The sequence below is a fragment of the Ictalurus punctatus genome, chromosome 16, assembly GCF_001660625.3.
Source record: "Ictalurus punctatus breed USDA103 chromosome 16, Coco_2.0, whole genome shotgun sequence".
NCBI classification, from domain to species: Eukaryota; Metazoa; Chordata; class Actinopteri; order Siluriformes; family Ictaluridae; genus Ictalurus; species Ictalurus punctatus.
In genome coordinates this window covers 18,607,444-18,626,821 of record NC_030431.2, presented here as the reverse complement: position 1 = coordinate 18,626,821, position 19,378 = coordinate 18,607,444, and the positions used below count along the sequence as shown (strand labels likewise).

The window sequence follows — 19,378 nt, the reverse complement described above, 5'->3', positions numbered from 1 at the left end:
CTCTCCCCTAACTCCTAAATCAGGGATGGTGAGCACACACACAGAGACTTTCATCAAAGTCATGAAGTGACCATATGATGCAGCATTTGATATAAAATACCGCTTGTTTTCTCAAAGCTTCTTGTAAATAGGTAACCTTGCTGAAAAACCCGGCTTAACCATAATGGACAAAAGCTGCAAAAACACAGGTTGAGCTGGTCAATCTTATAAGCGGGGGAAGAAAAGAATCCAAAGTTTTTAGTGAAAATAATTGTCCTGTGGTCATTAACCGGCCACTGATAAAGGGCTAGAGGACAACTAACATGCACTACACATCGCACACTAACAAAAGTGTCTAATGAATTTGACAGTTGGTGTAGTGCTTAAAAACATGCAGCAGTGGTTATCCCACTTTATCAGTTCAATCATTTATCTTCTTCCTAATTCTTTCTTAAAATTAATCTCCCAATATATTCAAAAAAATTGTACAAAATCAACCATAATATATATATTAAGCATGTTAAATTTGCATTTAACAGCACAGAAGGGCAATGACCTGAAGCACGTTAACTTGTCCAGTTATATTTGGTATATTTTAATTATAAGGAGACCTTACATTTAAAAAATAAGTGTTCATCTGACTTGGTTGTAAATAGCCTTAAAGTAAAAGCTAAAGTCAGTATTTTGAGGGATATTCATTAGGAAGAAAAAAAAAAGTGAAGGATTCACAGGGGAAACCTAGTAAGGACCAAATTAAAAATAAATTAATAAACATTTTAACCTATAGATGATTCTAAAGAAAAGTCATCAGTGGTTCAACGGGTAGAAACGAATGATTTTACATGAACAAATGCAGACGTCCACCCATCTACTGTCCTGGTCACAGCACCATGTACGTGAGAGCTGCATTAAGAGAACAGCAGGTAAAGTGAAGGCCCACATACACCTATGTAAGGGTTGCAACGACTTACAAATAATTTTCTAGCAGACGTGAAAGCAAAATGAAGTCGATTCCTCTGCCAGGATAACAGATGATTTGAAATATTATTTAGGAAAAAAAAACAAGCAAATCTGCTGTTAAAATAATTCTTTTACAACTTCGATTAAATGCAAGTTGAGTCAATAACATGGTCCATGTCCATAAATATTTATGTACCTGACTGTGTATGCACCGTTTCTAACCACTCTTCACATGCAAATAGCAAAATTCTAGGAAGAATTCCACAGATACTTTGGTATTCAGATTACTCCCTCAGGCACTCTGTGCAATCATCTTGTCTAGCTCTTTGTAGGTTTTACAGTGGAAGAATAATTTGCATGACTAAGCCATGTATGATGAATAGGAGAGCTCTACACTGTGCCCATTTTTCCCTTAGTATAGGAGAAAAAAAAAAAAAATCAAGTGCAAGCTGCTTATCTCAAATATATATATGTTATTCGCAATATATTTATAGCACCAAGATTAAGTTTTTCTCTCCCAGAATTTGACCCAACTTGTGATCAACACCACATCGATCATTCTCATCTAGTCAATGTGTGGACTGATAGTTTATCACTCTTTCTAAAGTTGCATTAGGCTTAACTTGAACGTTCTCAGCCCACTGCGGTGTTTGGAATTGTACATGAGAATATATAACACCTCCATAAATAAAAATCTGACATTGTAGCCTTTCTAAACTTATTAGCGATTTATTTAATACAATTAAGATGGAAACCATATTCTCTCTCCCTCTTATCCTCCTACTCATTCATTGCATATAACATTTGTTCAATTTTGAAGAAACCAGATTAGCACACCTACAACCCCCCCCCCAAAAAAAGAATGACCCTTTCCTCTTTTCTCCACTCTCTCTTTGCATTGCTTATTTCGCTTTTTTTTTTTTTTTTTACTTTTCTCCTCTATCTTTTTAGGCGAAGTTTATACAATACTGTCTTACATGGTTTGCCATTGTAGCCAACAAAATTATACCATATATGCATGAGGTAGAGGCATTTAAAACAGATGTGCTGCAGTCAGTAACTGTAGTGCTCTACTTGGTGGTTGAACCTGATAAAATAACCACTGGGTATAACCTGAAAATGCACAACACTGCAACGGTAAACAATTTATTGGAATATGACACTGGCAAAACAACTTTTTTCTAGATAACAAATGCCGTCGCACAAATATACTGTTCAAAATGCGACGTGACCTTCAATGTACTTTTGTGGACTGAATAATCCACAGTGACTTCTACTGCAGAAAACCCAAATGAAAAACATTAATGTCAGGCATTTTGTGTGTTTGCACTTAAATTGTGAAGCCTGCCACTCTCTACATTTTCTCAACATCTCTATTTGGGGCCCACAGGCTTCTTTTCTTTAACATAAAAAAATGAATAAAACAGAACACGGGAATATTGCACAAAGAAACCTAAAAGCAAATCTACTCCCAGTCTTCATCAGCTTCTGCAGTGGTGCTCTGTGCAGGTGGTTGTGGTGCCTGGTTCTTCATGAAGGAGCCACCCTAATTACAGAAACCCACATATAAAAAGTCAAGGTGTAGAGAAGAACATCATTAATAGAACAATTGAGGTTGATAATTGAAAAAGTAGCTGTTACCCTGCGACTGTCACAGGAGGCAAACACGTTCCCATGTGGGTTGAACCCGGTGGTGCCATGAGCGCTGAATGCAATTTCCTCCAGCCATGAAGGAACTTCCTGCTGGGCCTGAACAAAAGAGACAGCTGTTAAGCTCAAACAGCCTTAAGTGACAGAAAAAAGTAGGTCCTGTAGAAAAGACGGGTTTTCCGTGAAATCACAAACCCCTGAGAGGACTTTGACCAGAGAGCGAGCTAGAGGAGTATCAGGCGCCGGGTCAAAAAAGGACACGGCTTTTCCTGTGTTTCCACATCGGCCTGTTCTCCCGATGCGGTGCACATACTCATCAATGCTTTTTGGCAGGTCAAAGTTCACCACATGCTGGACATGCTCAATGTCTAGTCCTCTAGCAGCAACAGAAGTAGCGACTAGCACAGGACACCGGCCAGTGCGGAAGTCGCTGAGAGCTTTCTCCCGCTCTCGCTGTTCCCGATCGCTGGGAACAAAGAACGACAATGCTTTTGAGGTCATTTACCCTTTCGTGGTCAAAGGTTAAATAAACGCTTAGAAGAAAAAAAATCCAGTCTTTTAAAAACTGGGGAGAAAAACCTTACATGTTGAATGTCAGTGTAACTGGCTGAAATATTAGCAATGCAAGATTTAAAGAAAAAAAAAAAAAACACATCACAAACACACTGCTGCTGGAAAAAAACAAAACAAAACAAAACAAAAAAAAAAACACTCCTTTAAGAACATCAAACCTCGTTAGGAGCTAGACTTTAATTAATTGGTGTGCCTGCACAGATACGTACCCATGGATGCTAGTAGTGGGCACTTTCTCCTGACAGAGAAACGTTGCAATGAAATCTGCACTTCTTTTGGTTTCAACAAAGACCATTGTTCTCTCCGTCCCTGAGGGTATACAGCAAAACATGACTTTTTTTTTTTTTTGGACATTACAATCCAACCACAGGACATTTGCTTGCCTCAACTCTACTTTGCATTTTACAACCATAACTGCAGGCAGGTTCACATCAAATGATTTTACAAAAGAAATATTTTAGTGCTTTAAAACATATGGTTACTTGGATGGTGAACAGTAATATAAAGAAAATAACCTAAATAAGACCAAGATAATCAATGCTTTCATTTTTAGCAGTTTGTGAACATCAAATATTACAAAATTTAAACATTTTAATATGCTGCATATATACACTTGGGCAGAACAGGAGAGCTGGAAATATTAGACTCTTTCCAAGTTTATTTCTTAGTTATACAACTGTTAGTTCCAGACCACTAATGTGATTGGACAAGCAGTGTACCAATGGTGCTTGTATTTAGCAGAACCGCATTGGAACTGTTTGTATCACTCCCTTTTCGTCCGTGTCTGCTGCATAAAACTCTCATTCTAGCAACAGCACCACTGAAACCGTTACTACAGTAGAGTTAGCAACATCATGGCAAAGGATGCATTTGTCATAAATATAACTTCTGATTTGACAGCTGAAGATGAAAAGTATGAAGGGAAACCAACTTCACCAGACGCACCTTTAACGGGAACGTCCCACCTAGTCAATGAGCTACCAGCGAGTGTGGCATCTTTGGGCTCCATTTTTGTTTGTGGAGCAAAAATAAACACATTTGTCCATATTGTGTCAGAAACATGCGTTACTCGATATTAATTTATTATTTATGTTGAAATCTGTTTTATGAAATGCAATATGGCACTCGCAGTGGTGCTGTTATTTTGAAGTGATATCGCATGACCAAGTATATCATGACCTTTGTATTGGATTGAAAGCAGCACCACATTAAGTTAAGAAGTTTCGTGTAGTATTTTGTCCACTGCTTCCATTCTGCATGGTCGATTCTGGATATTAAAGCTACCGACGTGCTAATGACTAGTCAAACTGATTCATGCTACTGTACACGTAATATCCGCATTTGTTTAAAAGATTTAAGAGAGTCAAATTAAAAATACTTTTTCTGGTCATGTCCCAATACAAACAGTGTGAGGAATCACTGATGCACTTTGCCACAGGTCATGAGAAGGTCAAGTCTGGGTCACCTGTGGCCTTCAACAGGTCCAGCAGCTGCTCTCTCTTCGAATACTGAGTGACTTGAATGATGTGCTGCTCCACGTCGCTGCAGGCTCCTCCCACCACTCCCACAGCCAGAAACAAATAATCCACCTTGAGCAAATCAGCTGCCAGCCTAGCACACAGATTACAAACAATGACTGAAAAGGATTCGCCAAAAGAATGTCCATTTTCAACAGCATGACTAACGGAAACGGCTGTAAGACAAATCACAGGTGCATGTGCCCAAGCCAATGTGTTTATTTCTATTGTAACAGCAAATTTGCAGGGTCTTGGCATATGGATGAGAAAACATGTTGATGTGATGAAGCTTTCTGTAAGGAGATGTTTAAAATTTTTTGGACCGTCTCCAGCGTCAGCTCTTTATAAAATTCAGCATGACATTTTCTGCCATTGTAAAGACTTTACATTTCCTGGTTTCACGACAAACTGTGAGAGGCTGCTGAATGTTTATAGCTTCAATAACATAAGTAATAACATTCTGTAATCAATTAAAAAAACATGTAATTGATGGCCAATTTCTGTGGTATAAGGGGGGAGGGGGTTTAAAACAAAAAAATAACAACAAAGAAAAAACACATATTCTGGACCTTTGGGGTAGTACTAGTAACTCCACTTTGTGTTGGGCATCACGCCATCCGATCATGTTTATTTTCCTATAACAGCACCCCTCCAGTGTTTTATGCAATATTTATCCAGCATTAGTTAATCTCACCAATATCAAAACGTCAACACTGATGACATTTTACTTAGGAAGCCAAAAATAATGATCATGACTACAAGAATTACAACCAAAGAGACTGTTCCATAAACACAGTTTAACTAAAAGTGGGTTAAGCAGAATATGAACACGACAGACCTTTGAATATCCTCTGGATACGTGGCACTGAACATGAGGGTTTGGCGCTCTTCTTTCGGAGGCATTCCCGGAGAGTTCACCAGCTTTCGCATGTCCGGCTCAAAGCCCATGTCCAACATTCGGTCAGCTTCATCCAGCACCAAATAAAGAATTTTACTCAGTCCAACCTGGGCAACACAGATGAAGAAAAACTGTCCTTCGCATACATCCGGTGGAGCTTCCAAAACATCTCTTAAGGACTGCAATAATTATGTGAAATAATTGATAAGCATTGAATTATTGCCCATGAAAAATTATCTTTATCTATTCATCGCATCATACTATCAAAAACAAACATTATCGTTTAACAGCATCTGTTCCTGGGTAAAATGTAATACCATTACAAAGCCACTGGGACCAGCAGCAGTGAAGTACACAAAACTGTTTTCAGGTCCAATACCACTGAGGCAGTTTTAAAGAAGACAGACTGACAGATTTCACTCGCAGTAAATAGTTTTATGGGTTAAATAATAAAGCCAAAGCATCAAGGCCAGACTGAATGCTGAAAAAGGTGGAGTTCATGTGTACATGACATATAAATGAACTCATAAATAGCAACATTAAATGAACCGAACATCTGAGATGAACAAGAACTAAAAACAAAGGATGAAAGCTCTTGTTTGCTGAGTGAAACACTAAACAACTGAGGTTACACATTATATTACATGGTGTGGCGATGAGGGGGAAACAGGTTGCGATGACGCACACCTGGCACTGAATTGGCTAATCAGTGAGGGAAAGAGAGATAAAGGAGCAGCTGGAGGTGCCAGAGAGAGGGGGAGAGAGAGGGATGTACGTACACTGTGTTTCTGTCTATTATTAAAGTTTGTTATGTTCAGTCTGTTCTTGCCTCCCCCTTGCAATCTTCCAAGTTTAATTGTCTATGCAACTTAGTACAGTTTAGAGAGAGGTACAGAGAAATCTTCATTAAAGCCACAGATTAAGTACTTTGCGCTTTTATTTAAAATAAATTCATTATCAAATATAAATGGGTTACTGTTATTGTAACAAGGAACAATCTTTAGGCTAAAGGATGTTTAATAATGTTCCTCCCCCAGTTTCATATTACTGGGGGGAAAAAGCCAAATGATATTTGTTACAGATGTCATTTATAAGCACATTTAATCCGATTGATTGATTAATTTGCATGAATAAGCTATTGCTAAAAATATTAGTTGTTTGCAGCCAGATATTTTATGGTACCAATTCACTAGCATTCAATTACTGAAAGTACAAGTGTGCATCTCATGGTAATACTATTCAAACTCTGAATTTTACCCCAAATATTTGCTTTATCTACCAAGACAATGCACAATCATCTCTCAAAAATACACAACATAAATTACCTTTCCACGACCAATAACGTCGAGCAATCTTCCAGGGGTCCCACACAACACGTTACAACCTTTTAACACTTCTCGGATTGCAAATCCAGTGCTCGTGCCTCCATAAACGACGACAGGACGAACACAAGTGCTACAAGAAATTTCCAAAATGTGTCAGTCTTTTGTGGTAAATTTACATCATAATTCACTCAATTACACCAGATCATTTTAATCCTATCCACCTTTTTTCCCTGAACGAGGAAGTTTCGCCCGGCTCATACCAGAGGCCTGTTTTACTTTTCCGGTCCCCAGTGTTTCTAGTGAAATTAGCATATGCTCCGAGCTGATAATGTGACATTACATCCTGTGAAAACGGCTAAAAAAATGCATATGGCTCCAAACTGCAGACACATTAGTGTCGCAATGACCGTCTTTTGACAGTACCTTACCTGTCAAAGTTTAACAACGGGGTAGATGATAACGCTGTGACCCGAGGTTAACTACATATTCTTACTAACAACCAAAAAGTTGAATTAATTCAGTTGCTCTCTTTAGCCAGTTTACATAAAGGACCCTACAGAGACTGGAAAAGTAAAACAGTACAACAAAAGTTAAAATCCATCATGGCAGCGCTCATCGGTTTCTCAGGAAAAAGGTGGATAAAGCTCCTGAAGCGAGGTAATAATGAACTCGCAAAACTGACATCTGAGTGTTTCATATGCAGCACATCACTAAGAGAGAATCAAAAATAATTATCTAAATGTCTAAAAGATGTTTGTACCCATAAGCAAACTTGCGAGCCTCTAGGTAAATCTGATTAATGAGTTCCCTGGTGGGAGCCACGATGATTACTTCAGGCTCCTGAACCTCACTGAACTTGCTGGCTGCTGCACCGTCGTTCATGAGACGCTGAAGAATAGGCAGCAGGAAGGCGGCCTGAGGATGGCAATAAATAAATAATAAAAATGGAACGGAAAGACACAACAATACAAATGGCGAACCCACACAGATTTATCCGGCTTTAACCACTTAGGGAGATGACTTCCACCAAGATCATTTACAGTGGGCAATCAACACGACCCCAGTAAATCAGAGTAACTAAAAAGACATTTACATCACAACAAAAAACAAAACTAATTTTTTTTCCTTCTAAATACTGTAGAAAAATATTGCTCCATAACTTTTACTTAACGTCTACAAAAACCAAATTAAATGACACTAAAAATGACAGATTGTGCCATTTTAAAGCTGTAATCAGCTGCCTCTAATCAGAGACTGTAATTGTAATATTGATGATACTTGCAATCTTAAGTGTATTGCAACATATCGTATTGCAACAACTGGTATACAGAGTATCACTAGGTCTGCATCTAGGAAATGAGCAATAATGGCAGTACTTATGAGCTCTGCATTACCTAATCAGCACAGCAAGTGTGTAACATTTTATATGGCTACCAAGACAAAGCATGTTGTAAATAGTCTAAATAAAACGTAAAATAAATAAATAAAACAAAATGATAATCAGATAAGCCATCATGCATGCTGCGAATAAATTAACCACATGCCATGCATGAGTGTGAGCGCTCACCGTTTTGCCAGATCCAGTCTGGGCACAAGCCATGAGATCCCTTCCGGCAGATATGATGGGAATGCCATGCTTCTGAACGGGAGTAGGTTTCACGTATCCTGACTTGGCAACATTTCTGTTAAGAGTCTCACAAAGTTGTGCTTCTTCAAAGGTCTAGTGGGGTCAAAAACAAAAAGTCACTATGAAATACCAAGAGAAATCAAACCAATTTATAGAAGAAAAAAAAAAAAAAACCCATCACAATGAGGTAGAGGGAAAAGAAAGTAAGATCCCTACTCACCATGATTGCTTTGGGCGGGTCACTTCCGCTTACATCCACAAGTATGTCATCATACTTGTCAAAGTTGATGCCTGTTGCATACTGGGAAAAAATGGAGTCCACTTCTTCTGGTGGTGGAGGCGGTACATAGTTGACCTTGGGCCCTACAGGATAGATCGTGTTTTTCAGATTTTCAAGTGATGAACACTTAAGAGTGTCAGAAATAATAATGGGGTGAGGAACTACAAACCTGCAGTCTCACCATCTCCTTTTTCCTTGTCACCCTTCTGTGAGCCTAATGAATGATCAGTAAATGAAAAGTAAATCTCAAATGGACAAGTGCCCCTTCTAATTATAGTCACAGTTACAGTATGAACTTACCCTTAGAAAACACCTCCTCATCCCTTCCTCTATATCCTGAAAACAGTTAAACAAATGGAAATGTAAAGATATTCCTAACACTAAAGCCATATTTGGACTGGATTAGATGAATAAATTTTAACATTTCTCCTCAGTGATATATATATATATATATATATATATATATATATATTTTAAACCCCTCTCATCCAGCAGCTAAATAAAATTTCCACAGGAGCAGTGAGTTTCTAGTGGGTTGTTTATTTCTACAAACTCAGATGTTTGCATCATGAAGGCATTTTCCAACCCTCCAAGAGGACCAAATCTTAACTGTGGTCATATATTGGATTTTATACAAATGCTAAGGGGAAACTTAATAGAAAATGGTAACCCTGTCTGCAGAGCTTGCCAGAAGAAAGTTGCTGCGAGAGCAGGCAACATGTCCAATCTGCCGAATCATCTGCGTGACAACCATCCATGACTTTACAGTGAATGCCAGGTAAGTTAACATTTAGCTCAATGCATGAGTTGGGGAAAAGTAAATAGTCAGACACAAAATATTGACTTGGCTTGAAATAAGTTCTTGTCACTTGTAATACACGCAAGCTTCTGCAAAGAAAAAGTTCCTAATAAGTGCATGGCTTTGAGCCAAGACAAACAAGTCAATAACGAATAAGTGTGACATTTAAGGGATAGCGTGCATTCATACCACTAATACACAGCCTTTCAAATAATTACAGGGACAAGTGATAGTGATTTCAGATGAATGTTTAAAAATTTTTTACCTGTTCTTTATTATTTTTAAATCCATTTCAGTCTACAAAACAATCGTGCAATACAAATTTTGAAGTCCTCCAATTTTATTTTCAATACAATCGATAAATCGAATAGAAACAACTTTAATGACAATGTTATGTTTATGCTGCTGATTTTATTTGTTGAATTTCAAATATAAAACCTGTTAAAATGATTTCAGTGTGTGTATCAGTACTTCCAGTACATTTACAGCACATTTTAACAATACCGTGATAATACTGAACTAACCGTGTTAGTTTTGGTCACGATAATCGTGCCAGGAAACGTTCCATACCGTTACATCTCTATCATGAACACATGCATCCGGACAGGACTGAAATTATTAAGTTTGGAGAAAAAGTTTCTAATTTGCTCGAGGACGAAAGGGAAAAGGGGAAAAGAAAGAAAAAAAAAACCCCTAATGACATGGCAGATTTGGATGGCAAATTCACAGAGGAACACAGAGGAAAATTCCCCTAGGACCCCATGAAAATTTAACTCCGTTTGGATAGGGCTTAAGTCACAGTTTTTTTTTTAAAACCTGCTTCATGCACACATTTTCAAGCCAATTTGAGGTAATATACGATGAACATGAATTATGCAAGATGGGGTCACCTCCACCTCCGCCCAAGTGTCTTCTGCCTTCTCCATCACTACCTAAGAATGAAATCAGAAATAAATGATAAAGATCAGCGCGAGTTTAATCAAGCACGTTTGAACTGGTAAACCAGCAAACTGGACTGTTATGTGCTTACCTGCTCTAAACCCTATTTGTTCTTACCTTGTTGGAAAGCTCCACGACCTCCTCTTCCCCCACGCCCACCTCTGCCACTTTTGAAACCTGCGATAAAAAAGTTAATGAGCACATTTTCAGGAATAATCGTTGTTCTTATATAGTGACAAAACCATGGTGCCACTTACTGTCATGACTGTCATTTTCATCACCTTCTGATAGAGAAAAATAGATTGAAAATGAATATGCACACTATAGTTTAAACCAGGTCAACAAATAAGTAAACGGTGTAAAGTTACCAGAGTTGAAGGAATTTCTAAACCCTCCTCTTCCTCCTCGTCCTGCTATCACAATATTACAGATCAGTACAGAGCTATGAGGAGTCATAACCAAACTTGACCCTCGACTACTTGCCTCTGCCTCCTCTCCCGATGAACCCGTCTCGCCCACCGTTCCATGAGATGGCCCGATCAACTACAGGCGAAGGCAAGAGCACAGATGTCTGTCGCAGTAGTGTGCTGTTTGTAGAGTAAAAAAATTAAATGGAAGCCTACCAACCTTCTGCGTTTCCATGGTTATCATATCCTGCATAGAAATGCAAACAGTTTAAAACACCAATTTTTTTTTTTTTACAAAGAAACCCAAACATGCAATTGAAGGTGGGGGTGAGATTGCACCTGAATTGAAGCTCCTGAAGCCTCCACCTCCTCCCCTAGAGCCTCGACCTGATGTTGGAAACATTTTGAATAACTTGTCTAACACTTAAGATTCCCCAGAACTAGCAGGCTATAACATAGAACAAGAGGCTCACCCCTGTTTCCACCTTGAGTCCCAAAACCACTGCTGTCACTTTTCCAAGAACTTTCCTCATCTGTGAACCCACATTAACTGTTAGTCAGTACATTACTCATTAGATCATATAGAAACACTATATGGCCAAAAGCTTGTAGACACCTGGACATCACACTGATATGTGGGTCTTCCCCAAACTGTTGCCACAAAACAGGAGGCACACAATAACACAGAATGCCTTTGCATGCTATAACATTAAGATTTCCCTCCACTGGAATTAAAGGGCATAGACATGTTTTAGCATGACAAAACTCCGATACACAAAACACAGTCCATAAAAACAGTTTGACAAGGCTGGCATGGAAGAATTCCAATAAACCTCAAAACTGAACACCTCTGGATGAATTGAAACACCGACTGTACCCCAGGCCTCCGCACCCCATATCAGTAGCTGACCTCACTAATGCGCTTATGGGTGAATCTAGTGGAAAGGCTTCCCAGGAGAGTGGAGGTCATTATAAAAACAAAGGGAAGAACCAACTCTGTGTTAATGCCCATGGTTTTGGAATGGTCACATTTGCGTGTGATGGTCACATGTCCACATACTTTTAGACATATGGTGTATTTAAGTATCAACTTATAGGATTATACGGCCAAATATAAAGACATATGGCAATATAAATATTCGACTATACATAACGTACATCATTTCTCATACTATTCATTACTGCTTACCGTAAGTCATGCTTTTGAAGCTGTTGTGTTGGCTGCCACTGTTCCATGAGTTCGCAGCATTCCCTGATAAATTCACAAATATCAAAACGGCAAACGATACAACCATACCTACATACAGTATATACATGTATACAATAACTAAGTGGCCTTGATCGATATGGGCAATTTCATGCAAGCATCAACCTACCCGTGGAAAAACAGTTGGAAGCCCACTTAGGTTTATATTTAATTGCTCTGATTACATTTCAGAGGAAACTGCATCAAATCCCACACAGAACAGCAAGGTTTCACCCAACCAATTTCTCTATTATCTTCTTAATATCGTCAGTTAAAAGCCAACATAGGAGAGAACTTTTAATTCAGTTGGCACAAACAGTTAACCTGACAGCATCTTAACCTTAACAGCCCTCCACAGGCTACAATGCAGGATTTTAATCAGGAAACTATATGAAAATACAATTTCTTTTCCAAGCTATACTATTTAAATGATTTCAATTGCCATTAGTGGCATTAAGTGTTTATACTGAAAATGTACCTCCATCCCAAAACACCTATCACCTATTATGTGATGTCCTATCCATAATACAGATAAACTGCTATATCATTAACATGTACATAAATATACAGGTTTTTTTATTATTATTATTATTATTATTAGTAGTAGTAGTAGTAGTAGTAGTACACATTCCGTTAGAAAGATCACATGGCCATATAAAGCCACATAAAACTGGAACTGTCCATATCAAAGTGCTACATTTCTACTTAGCTTTGTAGTCAGTGATATTTGAAAAACAGTGAAATGTTTTACCAAAAGTCACGTTGCTCACGACAGGGCTCTGTGGAGAGGCCAAACATACTTTAAAACAATACCATCAACATCCTGTATATTACATCATACAGAGTCATCTAAAAAAAAAAAAAAAAACCTGAATAATCATGGAAAAGTACATTTTTCCCCCTGTAATTGAATTCAAAAAGGGGAACTTTCATATATTCCAGATTCATTACACAAAGTGAAATATTTCAAGCCTTTTTGTGTGTTAACCTTTTGATTACGGCTTACAGCTCAAGGAAATCAAAAATCCAGCATCTCAAAATATTAGAATAAAGAATATTTCTAATGCAGAAACGTTGACCCTCTGAAAAGGATGTTAATTTACTTGGTCAGGGCTGCTTCTGCACGAATTACTGCATCGGAGCATCCCTAAACGAATTACAATAAATAGTTATTAGAGTGAGATTGAGTGTGTGAATTACCTGTGTCTCTACTAATCATGAAGCCGTGCGTTTAACTACTGTATGCAACTATACGTTACTACAGTTTATATTTATTGTTATGGTTTATAGTTGTTTATAAACTGTTTAATCACCGTTCTTAATTATTGCACAGAGTGGAACTACCTGTGGTATATACAATTTTAACGCACACCTTCCAGCCAATCAGAACCGAGCATTCAGACAGACCATGGTATAACACTACATAAATGCAATCAGGATTTTGTATGAGTGCACAGTACCCTGTCAGGGCACTAACCCCCACATAAATATACTTCAACACAGAAGCATAAACAAGCCTTAAAGCATCATGAAACACTAAACTACATTTTCTGAGATTTTAACAGAGGTGTTCGTATCGCACATCATAAAAGACAATCTTAGCATACGTTAATTTTAATTGTAGGAGAAAGCTGGTTAATTTTGAGCTTTTGTCTGCTATTTTTGTCTTCCGGGTTTAAAATGTCAGCCTGTCACAGCCAGTGACATGGCAATGTACTATAGTACTTCGATGATGTGTCGGGGTCTCAATTATTCATGAGCCTGCGTGTTCTTATCCTATGAGAAGATGCTATCTTTTAATTATTAGTAGATGACAGAGGCGTTCAAGTGGGTCACAGGTCTTTGTTTCACTGGTGTAAGAGTTGGAGTGCGTTTTCTCGGGAGAGCTATGAGATTTGGAGAAAAGTGGACTTCGGTCTTGCTCATGAAAGCAGTTTGCGTCTACACAATGATGCGGTACTCAGTCCCGAGGACTTTTCCATCCCTTCAAATAAGGTATGTGTCTGATTTTTAACCATGACAATTTTACCTGCCTTTTGAATTAATTAAACCACTTAAAGCTCCGCGGGCCGTCGCAGGCAAAACTTTGCAACGAGAGTCCGTGTTGAAGGGAAGAGCCTTCCCCCTTTTATTCATGAAAAGCTCAAGCCTATTAGCTGGCTACCATTCCAACACTTCTCCCATCCGCACTGCCTCTGGTTTTATTTGATGTTTTCCTCCATAGTCACAACAGGGGCAAGTGGTTAAAATCTATTGTGTCTCCATTTACCCCTGGGGATTCAGGAGGAGAGAAGTCCTCTGGATCATCTGCAAACTGTCACCATCCATGTGGTTTTTTTTGTTTTGTTTTTTTAAGTGTTCTGAAGGCTTGCCCCCACCCCCCCACGCCTATTTAAGCTGCATTTTTCTAAAACATTGAGAGGTAGATTTGAGCTGAAAAAGGGAGGTTTCATGACCCTTTAAATAACACTGTGCAACACTTCTCATTCAACATTTAAACTCATAGTAAGCAAAAAGATTAAAGTCATTGCAGTCTAAATTAGCTATAACATGCACCCTTAGACCAGCATTGTGCTAGGAACATGCTGAATCCTGCCTTACAGCCTGCTTGTGCACAAATACAACCATCCAATTTTCAGCAATGGCTTCTGTTTGAAAATAATTTCACCGTTTATGGTTCAGTCACATTTGTTTACTTTATACATTATTAATCCACAGATTGTGATGGGCAATAAAACCTGATGACTGTTATACCCTCATAGGGGTGTTTGGGACATCTTGCTGGAATGATTGCATTATTAATCTACAGACAAGTGACAAAACCCGACGGCAAAACCTGTTATCCTTTGGGGGGGGCTGCAGATGTCACATAAGAGTCACATGAAGCAAACATCCAGGTTCCAATAAAATACAACCCACTAGAAACCTCACTCCTCCTGTGGTAATTTTACTATAATCTTAATATAATATAAAATATAATCATTTTACTGCTGACATAATATGAGTTTTATCACGTGCCTAATTTTTTTTTTTTTAATTACATCCCTGTTAAACTAACCCAATCCGAATAGGACTTAACTCAAAACCAAAGAGTTCTATGTGCAATTTATTTGCAAACCAGCCCCAAAGTCATACAATCAGTACATTTACATGGACAACAAAAAGGAACTACCATGTATACAGCGATTATTGACTACCTTAACCCAACTAAAATCATATTCGAAGTAATCGAATAAGGACTGCTTCAGACAGACAGACTGGGATTTATTTGAACACCAGGAGCTAGAAACATTAACAGGAACGGTACTGGACTATATCAAGTTCTGTATCGGAAATTTGACAGTGGACAAAAACATTCGGGTTTTCCCAAACCAGAAACCTTGGATGACCAACCAGGTCCGCACACTCCTCAGAGCCCGTGATGCTGCCTTCAGGTCTGGTAATAGAGCTCTGTATATAGCCGCTCGTGGCAACCTGAAAGGTGGTATTAAGGAAGCTAAGGCGGGCCATAAGAGGAGCATAGAGTCCCACCTGTCCAGTAAAAATAAACGGGAGGTGTGGGCATACAAGACATCACAAACTACAGAGACCGCGATGCGACAACAGGAGACCTGAGTGCGATGCTGGCAGAAGAGCTAAACTGCTTCTTTGCTCGCTTTGAAACATCACAACAGCAGCACTCATCTGCTCTAGCCTTGCCTACACCCTCATCTGGCTCCTGCATCAGTCCAGCCCTGCCTCCATCCCCTCCTGGTTTCTGCTCCACTCTATTTACTGTGAGGGAACACGATGTTAGACGGATGTTTCTGGCAGTGAACCCCAGGAAGGCTGCTGGCCCAGACGGGGTACCTGGTAAGGTGCTCAGATCGTGTGCCCACCAGCTTGCCCACATCTTTACCAGAATCTTCAATCTCTCCCTGGCCCAAGCAGTCATCCCATCCTGCCTAAAATCAGCCACAATCATTCCAGTGCCAAAGAAGTCTCCCACCACTAGCCTAAATGATTATCGTCCTGTGGCCCTCACTCCAGTTATTATGAAGTGCTTTGAGAGATTGGTTCTTCAGCACATCAAGGACTACCTCCCCCGAGACTTCGGTCCCTATCAGTTTGTATATCGTGCAAACAGAACCACAGAGGATGCTATTGCCGTAGCTCTCCACTCCGTGTTGAGACATCTAGAGCAGCAACAGAGCTACGTCCGGATGCTTTTTGTGGATTACAGTTTGGCTTTTAAGACAATCATTCCGGATATTCTCATCACCAAATTGGTCACGCTTGGCCTCCCCCCATCTTATTGAACTCTCCTACCATAATGCACATTTATATGTCCTTGTAAAACAATACCACTAGTATTTTTGTGCTATTATGTCTACTTTATTACTCGGCGTATCAGATGACACTTCCAGCATTAAAACTACAGGTTAGTCTAGTCAAAAGAAATGGCACTATTTGTCAGATAACTGGCTTTAGGCCTCCAACAACAAACCATTTAACCAAGAGAACAGAAGATGCAGTTCTGTGGTGACCCAAACACCTCACACCTTCTCTTCACATCAAACCCATTACCTGATCATCTTCCCAGTTCTCCATAGTCGAAGACAGCTGCTGTGAGCTAAAATGAAGACATAAGAAAAATAAAAGTTATTAATTATTCAATTCATCTTCGCGTTTTGTACAAGGTTTATTATCCTAGCGGAAATAGCGACGCGCCAAAACCCATATTGGGCGTCGAATAAATATTAAAATATTACACAAAAACTCGACACTTTTACAATAAAAGTCTAATTAAAAGCCTTATTTTGTTTTTATATACACCTCCCCAAACATTTCACTACTCCATTTTCTGGGAAACTGCTAAATAATTTATTAATTAGCGGACTACTTTCTAAGGCCTGCCTTCAGCTAGCTAGCTAGCCGCTTTAGCCTACTAGCTCCAAGTTAGCTTAAGAGACTAGCACAAGGACGAACTCAACTGATGAATACAGCACGAAACGATTTTAAACGTCTGAGAAATATACACTCTTTTTGAATAACTCCCAGCTAACATTTAAAGCATTTATTTTAATATAAAACACATAAAATTACAATCAAACAAAGCGCGTGCTCGCTATCTGTGTCTACAGGGTGTGTGTCCCCCCCCAACCAGGCCTCGTCTGTAATTCAGCGTTAACAAACCGTAACGCTTATTTAACATAAAGGACAGTTTAACCATCTTTTACCTATCGTGTGGATCATTTACTTTATTACTATTTACAATAATCTGCATTAACAACCAGAAAGTAAGAAGAAAACCGAGCCAGCAGTAATGAACACATTAGGGATTCATGATGTAGCCCACACTTTAAATAAATGATTTCACCGACATTAATGCGGTGTTGTTTTGAGTACATTCAAGATATCACTCACAGTTATGCGTTTAGGTAAACAAAACAAAACAAAAACCTATTTTGCCTGCAAACTTTGAGATGAGTCTTAGATTGTGACCTTAACCTGAAGAGCGGATCGATGGAGAGGAGAGAGAGAGATCTGTACTGAAGGGAGAGGGGGTGGGAGGGAAAACACGAGGCTTGGTGCTGCCTTCATGAGCTATCACAATTACCGTAAATTACAGTTTCGAAGTTAACGTTGAACATTAAGAGAGAGAGAGAGAAAGAGAGAGAGAGAGAGAGAGTGTTGGGGGAAAAGAGTCTAATGGAAATCTCTCGGGGAGGGGATGGAGCTGATCTCTATAAAAATGTTTTAAAAAAACAACAGCTTATAAATGAAGCACTTAGATCAGGGGTGTCCAATCCTGCTCCTGGAGGGCCACTGTCTTGCACAGTTTAGCTCATAACCCCAATTAAATTTGTAACGGCTGATCAAGGTCTTGCTAGGCATACTAGAAACTTCCAAGCAGGTGTAGAGACAAGTTGAAGCTCAACTCTCCAGGGCAGTGACCCTCCAGGACTCAGTGTGGACACCCCTGACTTAGGTATTGTACAAGGTATTGCACATGGCTATGGCTATGGGGGGCATGGTAGTTTAGTGGTTAGACTTGCACATACAGGGTTGGGGGTTTGAATTCCTGCCTCCGCTTTGTGTGCATGGAGCTTGTATGTTCTCTCTGTGCCTCAAGGGTTTCCTCCAGGTACTCCAGTTTCCTCCCTCAGAAGGTGATTTGAAGGTATATGTTAGTCTCTGAAAAGCTGCTTATGGTATGGTTAACAATGGAAAGCTGGGTTTACTTTTTTATCATAGCTGAGAGGAGAATGATTTTTAGTGATCAATGATCAATGATTGTTTAAAAAATAATTACATTTTAATTTTTGCAGACACTAATTAGGCCAGGACAGTTTTACATTTGATACCTTTGGTTGCATTATTATACATTTGTATATTAGAATGAAACTCTATGATGATATCTGACCCAGGTGATATCTGACATACACTATATGGATAAAAGTTTGTGGACATCTGAACATCCCATTCCAGATTTAGTCCTATAAGAAAAAATTGGTCTATAAAGAAATAGCACAAGTATTGAAAATGCCCATTTCCACCATCAGGGCAATAATTAAGACGTTCCAGTCAACTGGAAATGTTATGAATCAACCTGGAATCGGACATGTATCTATATTGTCTCAACACACTGTGAAGAGGATGGTTCGAGGGGCCAAAAAATTTCCAAGGATCACAGCTGGAGATAACTTGTATCTCCAGCTGTATAACTTGTATAACTTCTACAAGTTGGAGATAACCAACTTGTAGAAGTTGGTTACGTCTTGGGGTCAGAAAGTCTCCAAAACTACAATCCGAAGTCACCTACATCACCACAAGTTGATTGGAAGGGTTAAAAAAAACACCTCTAGTCTCATCCAAAAACAAACTCAAGTGTCTTCAGTTTGCCAGACACTACTGGAACTTCAAATGGTTCTGTGGTCAGATGAAACCAAAATATAGCTTTTTGGCAATAAAGACCAGAGCTGGAAAAGATATGGAAAAGTTCCTCATGCCCACGGTTAAATATGGTGGTGGCTCTTTAATGTTTTGGGGCTGTTTTTCTGCCAGAGGACCTGGACATTTTGTTACGATACATGGCATCATGGACTCTATCAAATATCAACAGATGTAAAGTGAAAACCTGACTGCCTCTGCCAGAAAGCTTAAAATCGGCCATGGTTGGATCTTCCAGCAGGACA

General features: G+C 39.1%; 1 protein-coding gene across 11 annotated transcripts; it reads right to left on the bottom strand.

Moving 5' to 3' along the window:
- Positions 1-2,071: 2,071 nt before the first annotated feature.
- ddx4 (DEAD (Asp-Glu-Ala-Asp) box polypeptide 4) lies at positions 2,072-17,788 on the bottom strand. 11 transcript variants are annotated; one of them, NM_001329311.1, is given in 25 exon segments: positions 2,072-2,485; positions 2,581-2,688; positions 2,785-3,055; positions 3,372-3,471; positions 4,628-4,773; positions 5,518-5,684; positions 6,903-7,032; positions 7,663-7,817; positions 8,470-8,622; positions 8,750-8,892; positions 8,979-9,023; positions 9,110-9,145; positions 10,499-10,540; positions 10,650-10,657; positions 10,659-10,661; positions 10,664-10,724; positions 10,805-10,831; positions 11,031-11,090; positions 11,175-11,201; positions 11,294-11,341; positions 11,428-11,487; positions 12,144-12,206; positions 12,952-12,979; positions 16,767-16,812; positions 17,607-17,713. In NM_001329311.1, coding segments are annotated over 24 exon segments (1,986 nt in total). In that variant the 5' UTR covers positions 16,791-16,812; positions 17,607-17,713; the 3' UTR covers positions 2,072-2,404.
- Positions 17,789-19,378: the final 1,590 nt, after the last annotated feature.